Here is a 17,495-nt window from a genome sequence, read left to right on the forward strand (position 1 = left end):
TCGTGGCTCTTTCCTGAGCCAGTCACCTCCTTACCTGGTTCACTCTTACGACAAAAGAAAGGTTTTGACACTATCAACGATGATAGGAAGGAAGGATAGGTGCATAGAGCCCACCAAGCGCCACCAAGTCCATGGGTGAATCCATCCTCTGTAACTATGGCCTTAGTGAGCTCACCTGGCTCCCGGGGCAAGCCTTTCCTAATCTCCACCCCACACCCCCCACTCTATCCTCTATGGTCCTTTCTGTTTCCCATTCACAGAACTTAGCTACTGTTGCATCTCTGCCTGTCCTCTTATCTGCCACCTCCTTGAACCCAGGGAGAAAAGATTGCTTGTTGTCACAGTCAAAGCACTTAACACAGTCCTTGATGCCTTGGAGGTGTTCAGGGAAGGCTGTGGAAGGAAGGAGGCAAGCCAGCAAGGAGCACTGGAGAGTGCCTGCTCTCACCCTGCTGTCTGATCCTGGCAGCCGGCTCTCTGCCAGGCTGCCCTGGCCAAGATGGCAGCATCTGCTAAGCCAGAGGAACAGAAGGGCACTCAAGGCACTTTGGTCCCACCAGCCAGGTCGCCGTAACCACCAATGGTAAAGTGGAGAGAGAATGGGGCAGAGTGGGCAGCAGCTGGAGCAGATGGCATTTGTCTACGACTGACGGGCACAAGGGCCCCACTGGTTATTTCTCAGCCACGCCTGCGGGCCCCGGTTCAGCCCTGGCCTACTTTCAAGCTCATTATATGCTGCTGCCGGAGCAAAGTGCCCACCCTGTCTCTGGTTCACCTGCCCTTTCAGGCCCATCACTTGGCATTTTACTGCTTCCAAGATCCACCTCTTATCAAAACCCCAGCTAATTAAAACTTGCAACCAATTTCCTTTCTTGCAGTGGCAGACCTCTACTCCCTAATACAGGTCAATTCAGACACTTCAGGCAGCTCCTGGAGAAGTGTTTTTCTCCCTATTGTGCTGTTACCCAAGGTTTTTCATCTCTCTTGGATTTTTCTGATGTTCAGAGTCTGCAATTCAGTTATTCCCAGAGAAGCTGCTTTGGGGAGGCATATCTCTGTCTTCATGATGATTCCTGCAGCAGATATTTTAACGTTATTCCCAAGGGGGAGCATCTTGCTTTCTTCTTTGCTTTCCCTAAACCTAACTCTGGGCTGGGTCTGTCACAACCGGTTCCTTTGCAGCCATGACTGTGCATCTTCCGGGCACCCTCTCCCCCTACTTCCTGCTGACTCTCCGGGATGCTGCTTCTTCACCTTTCTTGGAACAGCTGTTGGCATCTCAGAACCCTGGAGGGCTGGAGCTGAATTCGAGAGCTCACCCCGTTAAATCCCCAGGTAGTGAAATGACACCTGTTAGGAATGGGACCAGGCGGGGCATTCAGGTCTTCCAACTCCCCTTCAGAGGCTCTCTCCACGTGGATGCCTTCCCAGAGTTGCAACGGATAACCAAGAGCCCAGCACCCTGAACACAGTTGAGTCACGCTGTGAGGGTGCATGCCCCCGAACTCAGCCTTCTTTCCACTTCACCTTGCCTCCCGTGGCCTCTCCCACCATCACGGCGATTCACAGCTGGAAAGGACAACGTGTTCTCTTCAGTCTCGTAGGTTTCCCCAAGTCCTCCTTCTAGATTGCTCATGGAAAATAGAAGATGACTTTGCGAGAAATTTGTCACGAGTCCTGTACTGATCATGTGGCGATTTCATTTGGAAAATTATCCATCTCTTTCTGCCTTTGCTTCCTTGGCTTTGTGCTCTGAGAAGACATTCCCTCTTCCAGTTATGAGTGGTTAACAAGACCCCGTGCAAGCCTCGGGTTCTAGCAGGGTTGCAGAATTTCTCGGGAGAGCAAAGAGGAGCAGAAAAGGCTCCGTTCGTGTGCCACCTAAAGCAGACTCATTCTTCTCTCCGTTCTGACGGAGCCTCATTTGTGATGGCCTTGGGAGAGGGTTCGTTTGTGATAGCAGGTCCTTCTCCCCACTGTACAGTGGCCTGAGGGCCGACGAAAGTGATAAATACTGTGTCCGGCAAGGAAAGGAGGTGATGGATTTTTAAGTCTCCAGCTCTCTTAAATGCAGCTTTCAAGCCGGGGGCTTTGGTGGTTTACCTGCCTCTCCTCCTCTACCTCCTGCAGCCCATGGGATATTCAGCTGACCAACCAGCACGCTCTGGTACCCAGGGCCATAGCGTGCCCAAGCCCGGGTTCTGGTGGGGAAGGACAGTCAGGCCTCTCGCCTTGGTGGGTTTCAAACTGCCTGCCTTGAAGTGCAAATGGCAGGTGCTGGCTCCTCTGTGCCTTTCAGAGCCTCCGCCTGGCTCTTTTATGAGATTACAGGCGCTTTCATCTCAGCTTTGGCCCCGTTTTCCTCCTTCTCAGCAAGGCTCCAAAGACAGACAACGAGGCGAGAACAAGGAGAGGAGGCTCATGCGCGGCCGCGGCCCCGCTGGGCAGGGTTACCTGGCCTGCGCATCCTCCTGCCGCGTCCCTTTGAGCCGCGGAGGCTGAGAAGGGAGCACCGGGGACCAGGTTAAGAGGGGTCCTTCCCCCTTGGCGCCTGAAGGAAGTTGCATTGCATCCTGGGAAGGCTCTAATCATCCCCTTTGCTTTGTGCTCTTCACTTCAATCCAGTGCAGAGGGGCTCCGTTGCCTTTCTTTTTCTTTTCTTTTAAACCTACAGGTACTTTTTTGAGGCTCGGGGCTGAGAACACAACCTGTCTCTTACGCTTTTGCTTTATGTACACACCTGCTCACACACCCTTCTTCTTTGCTGTATTTGCTCATAATCTTGCTTGTCAGGTTTCCTTTCCTTTAACAGTCCAACCAGGGTTTCCTTCCCATTTTGCTCTCAATAAAAGGAAGGGGAGCTTCTACCCTCCCCCCAATCCTGATTTCTTCCTTCCATCCATCCATCCTCTCATTTAAGTCTTTCTCATGGAGCTTTCCCTCTGGGCTAGCTGCTGTCCTTAGGAACAGGAAATGCAACAAAGACCAAGGCAGAGTCTTGCTGTTCATGTTCACACCCCTGATCTGCCTTCCCCACTTCCAGCCCCTCCAGCGTCCCCTCCCAGGGCTCGTCTCCTGACCCCCATCCACCCAAACCCGCACCATTCCCGGCCCCAGCCTTCCTTTCGTGCCTCTGAACTTTGGCTCATGCATCTTCCCTGGTCCAGGATGCCCTTCCTCTTCCAGGTCCCCACCCACACCTTCACCTGGCTCCACCCTGGTCTCTGTGAAGCTTTCCAGCACCTCTGCCCTCGCCCCAGGCAATGAGCACCTCCCTCCTCTGGGCACTCCGAGCACTCATCCCCTCGGGGCAGTCTAACCCAGTGACCTGTGTTTCTCAGGGCTCCCAGCCTTGGGCTCACATATAGGTCACTATGCATGAGGCTTTGTCCCCTCCCATTGCGGTGGGGCTCCAGGCCCTGACCATCTCCAGCCCCCTAACTATTCCTGGGGGTCCTCAGGGGACGTGGTAGAGAGTCTTTAAGGAGCCACCATGAATGCGTCTCCTGTATCTGCCAGAGTTGGGCCTCCAGTTCTTGCCCTTGTGAGACTCCCCGGCGTCTGACAGTGTCAGTGTCCCCACAGTGTCCCCACCCCCATGGTGGACTCTGCCGTGACAAGGAGAATCTATCCCCCACCCCAGGTGTTACATTCCGTCACGGGGCCCTGGCAGCGCTGCTTCGCGCAGAGTTTTCCTCTCAACAGCTCTGTCAGTTTTGACTTGTCCCCTCCTCTCAGAGTTAGGCATGGATCCTTGGGGTCTGGGCCAAAGGATGATCTGATGAAGATCAGGCACCAGGCTGCAGTCGCAATTGCATTTCCTTCTGATGACTCAGGCAGTGTTCCTGAGTCAGGGCATCTGCCTTCCCTAAGGATACATTACCTCCCAGACAACTCTTAGGCCTTAGAATTCAAAAAATTATTGGTGGGTCTGTACTGCCAGAATTCAAAATGTGCCCTAACATGTCTGAATCCTAAAACAAACAATATAAGCCAAGGAGGCACACACACCACCATTATACTTTTCCTTGCCCAGAGCAGACATCAGTAATCAATTACAGTTCAGTGTCTATCTAGTAAAGCCATTAGGATTCTTCCCAAACACTCCATTCTCAAGGCACTGTAGACCACGCCTCTACTCTGAAGCCTTTCTGGATCCCCGGAAAGCCTTGGAAATGATTCCAATGGAAATGATTCCACCTTTTTTTTTTTAACCATTCATAACCCTCAGGATTTTGCTCCTCTTGTCTGGGCCCTTTCAGGTTGTAATAATAAAACATAACCAAAAAAATGGTTAACATCTACTAACCTCTCTTTTTTTTAATTGAGTTATAGTTGATGTATAATGTTATATAAGTTTCAGGTGTAAAACATAGTGATTCACAATTTTTAAATCTTGGCTATATTCCTTGTTTTGTATTATATATCCTTATAGCTTATTTATTTTATACATAATAGTTTGTAACTCTTAATCCTTTGCTTCCATCTTGTTCTCCCCCCTTCCCTTTCCCCACTGGTAGCCACTAGTTTGTTCTCTATATCTGTGAGTCTGCTTCCGTTTTGTTATATTTACTAATTTGTTGTATTTTTTAGACTCCACATATAAGTGATATCATACAGTATTTGTCTTTCTCTGTCTGACTTATTTCCCCAAGCATAGTATCTTCCAAGTCCATCCATGCTGTTGCAAATGGCAAACTTTCATTTTTTATGGCTGTGTAGTATTCCATTGTGTATATATACCACATCTTCTTTATCCACTCATCTGTTGATGGACACTTAAGTTGCTTCCATATCTTGGCTATTGTAAATAGTGCTGCTATGAACATTGGGGTGCATGTATCTTTTCAAATTGTGTTTCGGTTTCTTTTTTTTTTTTTTTTTTTTCAGATATATTCCCAGGAGTGGAACTGCTAGGTAATGCAGTAGTTCTGGTTTTCTTAACTGAAGTATAGTTGCTGTACAATACTATATAAATTAGGGACTTCCCTGGCAGTCTAGTGGTTAAGACTTCGCCTTCCAATGCAGGGGGTGCATGTTCAATCCCTGGTCAGGGAGCTAAGATCCCAAATGCCTCACGGCCAAAAAACCAAAACATAAAACAGAAGCAATGTTGTAACAAGTTCAATAAAAGACTTTAAAAACGGTCCACATCAAAAAAAAATCTTTAAAAAAAATTGTTACAGGTGTACAATATAGTGATTCACAATTTTTAAAGTTTATACTCCATTTATAGTTATTATAAAATATTGGCTATGTTCCCCATGTTGTACAATATATACTTGTAGCTTATTTGTACCTCTTAAACCCCTATTTTTAATTTTTTTTGAGAAACCTCCATACTCTTTTCCACAGTGGCTGCACCGATTTATGTTCCCACCATCAGCATGTGAGCGTTCCCTTTTCTCCACATCCTCGCCAACATTTGTTATTTGTGTTCTTTTTGGTGATAACAGCCATTCTGACAGGTGTGAGGTGGTATCTCACTGTAGTTGTTTTTTTTGTTGTTTTTTTTTTTTGCGGTACACGGGCCTCTCACTGTTGCGGCATCTCCCGTTGTGGAGCACAGGCTCCGGACGCGCAGGCTCAGCAGCCATGGCTCACAGGCCCAGCCGCTCTGCAGCATGTGGGATCTTCCCAGACCAGGGCACGAACCCGTGTCCCCTGCATCTGCAGGCGGACTCTCAACCACTGGGCCACCAGGGAAGCCCCTCACTGTAGTTTTAATTTGCATTTCTCTGATGATTAACGATGTGGAGCATCTTTTCATGTGCCCGTTGGCCATCTGTATGTCTTCCTTGGAAAAATGTCTATTCAGGCCTTCTGCCCATTTTTTAATCTGGTTGTTGGGCTTTTTGGGTGTTGAGTTGTATGAGTTGTTTATATATTATATTTTGGATATTAACCCCTTATTGGCCATATCATTTGCAAATATTCTCTCCTATTCAGTAGGCTAGGCTGTCTTTTCGTTTTGCCGATGGTTTCCTTTGCTGTGCAAAAGCTTTTAAGTTTAATTAGTCCCATTTGTTTATTTTTGCTTTTGTTTCCTTTGCTTTAGGAGACAGATCCAAAAAAATATTGCTACGATTTACACCAAAGAGTGTTCCACCTATATTTTCTTCTAGGGGTTTTAAGGTTTTCAGTCTTACATTTAGGTCTTAAATCTATTTTGAGTTTATTTTTGTAGGTGGTGTTGGAAAATGTTCTAATCTCATTCTTTTACATGTAGCTGTCCAGTTTTCCCAGCACCACTTATTGAAGAGACTGTCTTCTCTCCACTCTATATTCTTTCCTCCTTTGTTATAGATTATTTGACCATAGTTGCGTGGGTTTATTTCTGGGCTCTCTATTCTGTTCCATTGATCTATGTGTCTGTTTTCGTGCCAGTACCAAACTGTTTTGATTACTGTAGCTTTGTGGTATTCTACTGAGCTCTTGCCTTGACTCAGGCACTGTTCTAAGTGACTCTTGTTAAACAAATTTAATCCTCACAATCATATGACGTAAATGCCCTTATCATCCCCATTTTACAAATGAGGCAACTGAGACACAGGAGTGACACAGTTCCCAAAACAGAAACTGTGTCCTGCCCACCTTTGTCGTTTCAGTGGTTCAGCCAACATTTTTATTAGATAGCCATGCATACCAGGCCCTGCGATAGGCCCTGAGGACAAAAGTAGAACCTAGCATGATGCCTGGGTGTAGCCCTTAAGAAATCATTTACTCTGAGTGCAGGTTTCATGGAGAGATAGGAGGATGGGAGTTAACTCAAGAACAGGGGAGCTGAACTGGAGACTGAGGGAGTAATTTCATTCAAGGCATTTAAAATGAATGAACGAGAGAGGAAAGAACAAAGCTGGAGTCTGACCAATGCCTTTTATCCCCTGACAGCCCTCGCTGTTCTTATAGAAGCAGGCTCTTCCCTCTCCAACACCCCCAGGCTCAGAGGATGGCATCAGAGTTTGTGAAAGAGCCGAAGCCACCTGGGGTGTGGGTGGGTGCCAGTAGGGAGGGCCCCGCCTTCACATCCCCCTCAGCCTCACTGTTCTGACAGAGGCGCCTCTCCCAGCCCCCGTGCAGGATGGCAGAACCACTGCAGGCCACTCTCTCTTGCGGTCCTAGCTGTAGGGTCATCACCACCAGGCCCCTCCAAGACCAGCTGTCAGCTGGTCCAGGTCCCCAGAACCTCTTCTTCCCCGGCAAATTCAGCAGTGCTGTTTTGCTTCCGTGGGAACAAGAACTTCAGTCCAGGCATTTACCTCCTCACTACCCCCACTACCCTCGGCACCTTACCTGTCCCATCTTTTCCTTGCCTCCCACCCCACTTCCTCTGTTACACCCAGCTCCCTTCTCACCTGGTCCTCAGCAGACTCCACGGTTTGTTCAGGCCTCTGTGTCTTGGCCCAGACCAGAGGTCAGCCAACCTTTTCTGTCAAGGGGCAGATAGTAAATACTCTAGGCTGTGCAGACCAGAGGGTCTCTGTTGCAGCTACTCAACTCCTCCGTGGAAGGGTAAAAGCAAACATGGGCCTGGCTGTCTGGGTCCCAGTAAAGCTTTATTTACAAGAGCAAGAGGTAGATCACAGTCAACCCCTGGCCCAAACTGTTCTCCCATCTGGAACATCTTTCCACCTCGTTTTGTAACATCCATTCTTTCCTGCTGAAACTTCAAGGCTCAGCTGTGGTCCCACCTGGCCAGGAAAAATCTCCTCCCCACCACCACGGCCCTGTGTGCTAATCGCCCCTTCACCAAGCTCTTCTCCTTATCATCTGTTACTCCTTTGCTTCTACTTAGATAGTTAGCTTCTTGGGGTATACCTCTTAAATGTCCTAAAAGTGCCATTAGATGTAGCAATGTGCTGGATTCATGAGCAGTACACAGTATACGATCAACGGTTCTGAAGATGTGCTCCACTGCAGTGTATGAACGAGGGCATGGTTCACTGTTTCTTCTGGTACAACACATGGAGGACAGCATGCCATTTATTCATTCCACATGTATTTATTAAGTACTCACTACGTACTAGGTACTCCTTTTTTTTTTTAAAATAAGTCATGTGCTAGCTTCAAGCTCTTACTAGCATAAATGTGTAATGACATCATGCTTGAAAACCACTGGATTAGGAAATCAAAGAAGTTCTCAAAGATGAGAGGATGGCAGTGACTACTAGTCGAGCTGCATCTTCCAATTTATAAAGTACTTCTACAACTGTTATCTCATTTAATCATAGTGACAACCCTCAGAGGTGAGTGGTGTTATCCCATTTTACAGATGAGAAGACTGGGCTCACAGGTTATGGCCCTGCTTGCTTGAAGTCAGACAGCTTCTAAGAAATGGAGCTTGACTCCAAAACTGTTTCAGCCGTGTTTTCTCTCCTAAAACAAAAGAAAACCACTCTTCTGATTCTAAAGGTAACAGTCTAGGATATTATAGAAATTGTTGAAAAAATATAAAGCAGAAAATAAAAATCATGAATAATTCCTCACCCCATAGATAGCCAGTGTTAACATCATCTGCATGTTTTTACAAATGTGTGTGTTGACACAAAATTGGAGTTCTCTTGTATATACTAATATGTAGCTGCAAATTTTTTTTTTATGTATTTATTTTATTTATTTATTTTTGGCTGTGTTGGGTCTTTGTTGCTGTGCGCGGGCTTTCTCTAGTTGCGGCGAGCAGGGGTTACTCTTCGTTGCAGTGTGAGGGCTTCTCACTGTGGTGGCTTCTCTTGTTGCGGAGCATGGACTGTAGGCGCGCGGGCTTCAGTAGTTGTGGCTCATGAGTTCCAGAGCTCAGGCTCAGTAGTTGTGGCACACGGGCTTAGTTGTTCCGTGGCGTGTGGGATCTTTCCGGACCAGGGCTCGAACCCATGTCCCCTGCATTGGCAGGCGGATTCTTAACCACTGCGCCACCAGGGAAGCCCTTTTTTTGGTCTTTCTTAAAATCAAGGTATAAGGGAATTCCCCAGCGGTCCAGCGGTTAGGACTCCACGCTTTCATAGCTGAGGGAGTAGGTTCAATCCCTGGTCGGGGAACTGAGACCCCACAAGCCATAGTATATGGACAAAAAAAAAACCCAAAAATAAAATCAAGGTATAATTTGCATACAATTAGATTCACTTTTTAGTGAACAATTCTATGAGTTCTGATAAACCCATGTGGTTGAGTAATCATCACGATAATCAAGACATAGAACATTTCTATCACCCCCCCAAATTCTCTCATGCCCCTTGGAGTCAGCCCCCACCCCAGCCCCTGGAAACCACTGCTTTTTCTCTAATTTTGCCTTTTCCAGATGTCAGGTAAATGGCATCATACAGTACATTATGCAGCTTCATTTTTTACTTAACATATTATGAGTATGTTCCTACATGGTTATATATTCTTCAAAAGTATTATTTTTTAATGACTCCCAGGCACTCGTCCTCCTACGTGCTCTTCCACTCACCGCAGCAGCCTCTTGGAGAATAGAAATGAGAGGTAGAATGTCATGTTGGAAAGAATGGGTCTGCTAACCCTTATCACCCTTGATAGGAGGTGCTGGCTTTTCCGCCTTCAGGCCAAGGTAGCCGAGCTCCATGCAGACACACCAGACAATACCAAATGGCAACACATGACAGCAACGTTTGCATCCAGCTCTGTACCTGCAGAGCCCTTCCTTAGGCGTGACAGCTTCAGATTCTCGGCTTCAGATCCAGTTTCCTCAAGGAAATGCAGATAAGAATGTTCTCTCCACGGGGCCATCGTGGGGATGAAAGGAGATGGTGTGTGTGAAAGTGGGAACTACGTGCCCTCGACTTGGGCTGGTTTTCCCATTCCCTCCCCAAATGTCCAGGTCTACCTTCCTTTAAAAAGGAGAGACAAGTTGATGTAATCAAAAAGTGTTGAAGACAGGTTGTCACCTAGTTGAAGCTGCCTCCCTACCATCATCAGAAGGATCCAGAAAGCACTGAAGAAAGGTAGCACTTTGGAGAGAACGATACAACTGTCAGAATCACGATCCTTTGGGAACAAATACGCTAGGGCTTCAGGACCTGCCCCGTACGTGCAGGCACCGCCTCAGTACCGGACAGGAGCGGAAGCTGGAATGACACCTGCAGCTCTTGGGACCAAAACACCTCAAGGCTTTTTCTGCCTTCATTTCGGATACTGGAGTTTTAGCAATTTATTCCCCACCCCAGCCCGGCATTTTCTTCTGCTCCTCCCGGGGCCGGCTTAGACTTCTCCCAGCAAAGCAGAGTCAGTATCCTAGTGTGTTGCTATGGAAAGAATGGCAACATCCCTCGCGAGTTCATGAAAAAAAAAAAAGAAGAAAGAAAGAAAAGGAGAAAAGAAAAAAAAAAAATAGGACAAGCAGGTTTTTTTTTTTTAAGTGTTATGAAACTGGGAGAAAAACTGTTCCACCACTAAATATATCCACTTACCAAATCAGCAGATGTTAGGGCTTATACAGCGTCAGACTCTCAGTCCTACAGAAGACTCTTTGCAGAGCTTTTTCACAGTCATTGCTCCCTCAGAACTCTGAGAGGCGACTTGAGATTTCTAGGTTGGTGGCAGGAACCTTCTGTGTTGGCCAAATGGATGATGTGGCAGTCGTTTCAAGGGGTACCTCTGAATAACTGGACTCTGTTGTGTTTGTTTTAAAGGCCTTCCTCCTGTTCCCTCTCCCCTCCCCCTACCTTTCCTGTGTCAAGTCACCCCAGTTTGGACTCCCTTGGGTTCCTTCCAAAAGCCAAGCCTTGGAGCCTGCGTTTGAACGCTAGCCCTGCCTTGGACTAGCTCTGGTCCTAGAGCATGTTCTTCTGAGCTCTTCATAAGCATCTGAACTGCAGTTTCCATATCAGTAAAACACCTACTTTCAAGATTTTGTAAAGTATAGCAATAACACATGAAGCTCCTAGCACAGTGGCCAGCGCAGAGCTATTAGTAGCAATGTTGTGTAATAGAAAGAGATTCTCTTGTCTTCTAGTCACATTTCCTATCTGCCCCGGGGGCTGATGGGGGCTGCAGAGTGAGCAGGTGAGCTTGTGTCTATCATCCTAATGATGGAGCCAGCCAGGTGGCCCATCAGGTGTGGACCCCGCCTCAACCTCTAAGGCCTTCCTCGGTGTCATTCATTCATTCTGAAAATTACTTGCTGGTCTCAAAGTCCAGATGCAGAGCATCTTCTCACACTCTTGGTTGATATCTTGGGTCTGCCTCTATTCTGGTTAACTACTGCTGCCTAGAAACCACACCAAAACTTAGGAGTTTCTCAAACAGAAATCTGTTGTATCTCACAATTCTGTGAGTGAGAAGTTCAGACAGTGTAGCAGTTATGACTCATCTCTACTCCATGCTGTCTGGCTGAGATGACTTGAAATGTTGGGGCTGGAACAGTGGGGACTGGCTGAGCATGTCTCTCTCCACGTGGGTAGCTTGGGTTTCCTCACAGCATGGCAGCCTCAGGGTAGTCAGACTTCCTACATGGTGGCCCAGAGCTCCAAGGGGAAGGAAGCAGAAACTGCATGTCCTCTTAAAGGTCTTGGTTCAGGACTGTCATAGTGTCACTTCTACCACATTCTGTTGGGCAAAGCAGCCACAGAGCAGCCCCAGTTCAAGGGGGCAGGGACAGGGACATGAACCCCACCTCTCAATAGGAGAAATGTCAAAGAATGTGTGGCCATCTTTAATCTGCCACAGTATCTGCCACAAAATCACCACACCTACCTGTCTGCTTGCCCCACAAGGAAAATCTCAGAAGCTGATGGTGGCACCTGAGAGCAGAACCAAAAGGCAAGACCAACCTCACTGGTCACAGGTGAAGATGGAGCCCAGAGAGCATGCCTTTCAGGGCAGCTGGCCGCTCAAAGGGTTGTGTGCAAACCAGAATTTTCGAGTGACCCCTACCTGTGAATGCCCCCTGGGTATGCTCTCTGGCAGATTCCTATTGACAACACAACAACCCCTCAATTTCTCTCAAGTGTAAATGCCAAGTGTTCACACACCAGTTTTGCTGAAAGTGAGGCATTTCCCGTCCAAGTCACTGTGCTCTTTCCTAGTGAAAGGTGGGTCCAGGTTTTCAAATTTAGCCAAAGCAGGTCAGCATTCACCGCCTGGTCTCCAGGCCCTGGTTGCCTGGAAAGAAAAGATCCCTGCTTTGGGTGGCGTACTAGTTTCCTACGGCTGCCATTAACAAAGTACCACAAACAGGGTGGCTTAAAACAACAGAAACTTATTGTCTCCCAGTGATGGAAACCAGAAGTCATGCTCCCCCTAAGGCACGAGGGAAGGGTCCGTTCCAGACCTATCTCCTAGCTTCTGGTGGCCTCAGGCGCTACTTAGCTTGTCGATGGCCATCTTCTCCCTGTGTCTCTTCACATTGACTTCCCTCTGTGCAAGTCTGTCTCTGCATCCAAACTTCTCCTTTTTATAAAAAACACCAGTCATACTGAAGAGGGGCCCACCCTAATGACCTCATCTTTGCTTGATTACTTCTATAAAGACCCTGTTTCCAAGTACACTCACAGTCTGAGGTACTTGGGGTTAGGACTTCAACATATATTTGGGGGGGCGGGGGAGATTAAAATCAACCCAGAACAGGTGATGAGCAGAGATAGACTGGGGCCAAAGCCTGACCTCATGCCATCTCACTTCCAGTGTCTCTCTCTGTCTCTAGCGTCATAACCTAGGCCATCAAAGGATAAGCTCCAGGTGACAGTATTCCCCATGCCTAGAACAGTACTGGCATATATTAGGCTTGCAACACATATTTTATTAAATGAATAAATGCATGCATGACTGAATGCAAGAACCAGTCAAATAATCAATGAACAGCAAGTGGCCCAGACAGAGAGAGCAGAAGATCTAAAATGCCCTATACCCTGTGGGTCCTGATCCTAAGCAGTGAGGTAGTTGAGGGTCTCTGTTAGTTATTGCTGCAGTTACTTATGCTGCTAACAATACAGCAGTATTAACAGGCCTCTTGTCCTCCTTTGAAATTGAGTCAGTGACATCTTGCTATTAAGAAAAATACAGGGGACAGAATTAGACCAAATAATCCTAAAATTTATATGGAAACACAGAAGACCCTGAATAGCCAATGCAATATTGAGAAAGAAGAACAAAGCTGGAGGTACGATGCTCCCTGATTTCAAACTATGCTTACAAAGCTACAGTAATCAAAAGAGTATGGTACTGGCACAAAAACAGACACATAGATCAATAAAGAGAGCCCAGAAATAAGCCCACCCTTATATGGTCAATTAATCTACAATAAAGGAGGCAAAAATATACACTGGGGAAAAGACAGCCTCTTCAGTAAATGGTGTTGGGAAAACTGGACAGCTACATGCAAAAGAATCAAACTGGACTACTTTCTCACACCATATACAAAAATAAACTCAACATGGATTAAAGACCTAAATGTAAGACTGAAACCATAAATTTTCTAGAAGAAAACATAGGCAGTATGTTCTTTGACATCAATCTCAGCAAAAGATTTTTGGGTCTGTCTCCTCAGGCAAGGGAAACAAAAGCAAAAATAAATATGTGGGACTACATTAACCTAAAAAGCTTTTGCACAAGACAGCCTCTTCAATAAGTAGTGTTGGGAAAACTGGACAGCCACATGTAAAAGAATGAAATTAGGACACTTCCTAACACCACACACAAAAATAAACTCAAAATGGATTCAAGAACTAAACGTAAGGCCAGACACTATAAAACTCTTGGGAAAACATAGGCAGAACATTCTATGACATAAATTACAGCAAGATCCTTTTTGACCCACCTCCTAGAGAAATGGAAATAAAAACAAAAATAAACAAATGGGACCTAATGAAACTTAAAAGCTTTTGCACAGCAAAGGAAACCATAAACAAGACGAAAAGACAACCCTCAGAATGGAAAATATTTGCAAACAAAGCAAATGACAAAGGATTAATCTCCAAAATATACAAGCAGCTCATGCAGCTCAATGTCAAGAAAACAAACAACCCAACCCAAAAATGGGCGGAACACCTAAATAGACATTTCTCCAAAGAAGACATGCAGATGGCCAAGAAACACATGAAAGAATGCTCAATATCATTAATCATTAGAGAAATGCAAATCAAAACCACAATGAGGTATCACCTCACACCGGTCAGATGGCCATCATCAAAAAATCTACAAACAATAAATGCTGGAGAGGGTGTGGAGAAAAGGGAACCCTCTTGCACTGTTGGTGAGAATGTAAATCGATACAGCCACTATGGAGTACAGTATGGAGGTTCCTTAAAAAACTAAAAATAGAACTACCATATGACCCAGCAATCCCACTACTGGGCATATACCCTAAGAAAACCATAATTCAAAAAGAGACATGCACCACAATATTCATTGCAGCTCTATTTACAATAGCCAGGACACGGAAGCAACCTAAGGGGCCATCAACAGACAAATGGATAAAGAAGATGTGGCACGTATACACAATGGAATATTACTCAGCCATAAAAAGAAATGAAATTGAGTTATTTATAATGAGGTGGATGGACCTAGAGTCTGGCATACAGAATGAAGTAAGTCAGAAAGAAAAACAAATACCGTATGCTAACACATATATATGGAATCTAAAAAAAAATGGTTCTGATTAACCTAGGGGCAGGACAGGAGTAAAGACGCAGACGTAGAGAATGGACTTGAGGACACGGGGAGGGGGAAGGGTAAGCTGGGGCAAAGTGAGAGAGTGGCATGGATGTATATACACTACCAAATGTAAAATAGATAGCTAGTGGGAAGCAGCCGCATAGCACAGGGAGATCAGCTCGGTGCTTTGTGACCACCTAGAGGGGTGGGATAGGGAGGGTGGGAGGGAGACAGAAGAGGGAGGGGATATGGGGATATATGTATATGCATAGCTGATTCACTTTGTTATACGGCAGAAACTAACACATTGTAAAGCAATTATACTCCAATAAAGATGTTTAAAAAAGAAAAAAGCTTTTGCACAGTGAAGGAAACTGTCAACCAAACAAAAAGGAAACTACTGAATGGGAGAAGATATTTGCAGATGATATATCTGATAAGGGATTAATATCTAAAATACAAAGAACTCATACAATTGACCATTAAAAGAAAAAAACCCGATTAAAAAATGGGTAGAGGGGGCTTCCCTGGTGGCGCAGTGGTTGGGAGTCCGCCTGCTGGTGCAGGGGACACGGATTTGAGCCCTGGTCCAGGAAGATCCCACATGCCGCGGAGCAACTAAGCCCGTGCACCACCACTAGTGAGCCTGTGCTCCACAGCCCGCGAGCCACAACTACTGAAGCTCGCGCGCCTAGAGCCCGTGCTCCGCAACAAGAGAAGCCACCGCAATGAGAGGCCCACGCACCGCAACGAAGAGTAGCCCCCTCTTGCCACGGCTAGAGAAAGCCTGCACAAAACAACGAAGACCCAATGCAACCAAAATTAAATAAATAAATAAATAAATTTTTTTTTTTACATGGTCAGAGGTAGGGCTTCCCTGGTGGCACAGTGGTTGAGAGTCCGCCTGCCAACGCAGGGGACACGGGTTCGTGCCCCGGTCCGGGAGAATTCCACATGCCGCGGAGCGGTTGGGCCCGTGCGCCATGGCCGCTGAGCCTGCGCGTCCGGAGCCTGTGCTCCGCAACGGGAGAGGCCACAACAGTGAGAGGCCCGCGTAACGCAAAAAAAAAAAAAAAAAAAAAAATGGGCAGAGGACCTGAATAGACCTTTTTCCAAAGAAGACATACAGGTGGCCAGTAGGCATATAAAAGGTGTTCAACATCACTAAACATCAGGGAAATGCAAATCAAAACCACCAGGAGATGCCACGTCACACCTGTCAGGATGGCCATCATCAAAAAGACAAGGGATGACAAGTGTCGGCAAAGATGTGGAGAAAAGGGAACCCTCGTGCTCTGCCGATGGGAACGTAATTTGCTGCGGCCACCCCCAGGTAGTCTGGCTCAGCTGGTGTGGCCTGAGGTCAGGGTACTTAAGAGCCCCTCTGCTGACGCCAGCGCAGAGACAGGGTGGAGAGCCCCTGCCCTGAAGAAGCGTCTTCCCTTACAAAGTCAGGCTGTCCAGCTGCTGTCAGTTTGTCATTAGCTATTCATTTGTGTGATTTCTTAATTAAAGGCTGTGTCTCCTATCTCTCTCTATCTCCGTCTTATAAAGACACTTAGGATGACATTTAGGGCCCACCCAGATAATCCAGGATGGGCCTTAACTTTTGTTGTTGTTGTTATTGTTTATCCATTCACTATATAATAGTTTGCATCTACTAATCCCAAACTCCCAATCCATCCCTCCCCCACCTCTCCTTCTCCTCGGCAACCACGAGTCTGTCCTCTATGTCCGTGAATCTGTTTCTGTTTCGTAGAGAAGTTCTTTTGTGTCATATTTTAGATTCCACATATATATGATATCGTATGGTATTTGTCTTTCTCTTTCTGACTTCTCTTAGTATGATAATCTCTACGTCCATCCATGTAGTTGCAAATGGCATTAATTTCATTCTTTTTTAAGGTTGAGTAGTATTCCATTGTATATATACATATATCACATCTTCTTTATCCATTCATCTGTCAATGGACATTTAGGTTGTTTCCATGTCTTGGCTATTGTAAACAGTGCTGCTATGGACTGCACGTATCATTTCAAATTGTAGTTTTGTCTGGATATATGAGGATGGGCCTAATCACATCTTCAATGTTCTTTTTTACATATGAGGTAACAGTCACAAGTTCCAGGGATTGGGACCTGGACATCTTTGGGAGGGCCATTACTCAGCCTACCACAGGGCTTCTTATTTTTGTCCGCCTTTGTAGCGTCACAACCTAATGCAGCACCTGGGACATAGTGACATAGTGAACAAATAGATGAATAGTGTAAACTCAATGCATTGGCCGATTACATCGTGTTAGGAATCAGACGCATAGGGATCCAGAAGGAGGGCTGGAGGCAAGCTGTGGAAGCGCCAGGCATGGAGGGATTAAACTTGGTGCTTTCTGAAACGCACATCAGTCGACACCACACATCTTCTCCCTCCTCCCCGTTCACTAGCTTTCCGTCACCCTCGGGATAAAGTCCAGTGAGGCTCCTGCGTACCTCTCCCAACTCCCCACACCTCTCTCCTAACACCTCATGCCACCTATTTATATAGGGCACTCTTGCATTATCACTGCTTCTGTAACTTTCTGTCACCTCTGCTAGATTATACTCTACATGAACAGCTCTAAGCTTCGCTCACCCGCCTCCCCTATCTCCAGCCCCCAGGACAGAACCTGGCACATAGTGGGTATTCAAGTATCTGTTAAGTGAACAAAGGAACTTCAGGCTAATGGGTGGTTCAAAGCCAGGCAGCTTTGCTTTTGAGAATATTGGCTTATCAGAGGAAACTGGGATGTTGGCTCACTCCGAAATGCCTAGACTAGAGGCCTGGCTGATAAGTCATCAAAATATATTTGGCGGGGGGATGGGGGGAGATGCAAAGAGCCTGCTGGGGGCAG

The 17,495-nt window shown here is 46.4% G+C and overlaps 2 protein-coding genes across 7 annotated transcripts in view; one reads left to right on the forward strand and one right to left on the reverse strand.

Annotated features, from left to right (window-relative positions):
* The window catches only part of ZHX2 (zinc fingers and homeoboxes 2), a 172,636-nt gene that overhangs the window by 113,177 nt on the left and 41,964 nt on the right, over positions 1 to 17,495 (forward strand). The gene's annotated exons all lie outside the window — the stretch shown is intronic.
* DERL1 (derlin 1) overlaps positions 1 to 17,495 on the reverse strand; it is a 125,068-nt gene that overhangs the window by 3,986 nt on the left and 103,587 nt on the right. Inside the window, exon 9 of one of the 2 annotated variants that reach the window (XM_030875707.3) lies at positions 8,024 to 8,376. The exons of the other annotated variant lie outside the window; for it this stretch is intronic. Coding sequence (XP_030731567.1) covers positions 8,359 to 8,376 — 18 coding nt within the window. The 3' untranslated portion in view covers positions 8,024 to 8,358. Of the gene's footprint in view, positions 1 to 8,023; positions 8,377 to 17,495 lie in introns of those variants that run through there. 2 annotated transcript variants of the gene reach the window in all.

Source organism: Globicephala melas, chromosome 17 (genome assembly GCF_963455315.2).
Source record: "Globicephala melas chromosome 17, mGloMel1.2, whole genome shotgun sequence".
NCBI lineage: Eukaryota > Metazoa > Chordata > Mammalia > Artiodactyla > Delphinidae > Globicephala > Globicephala melas.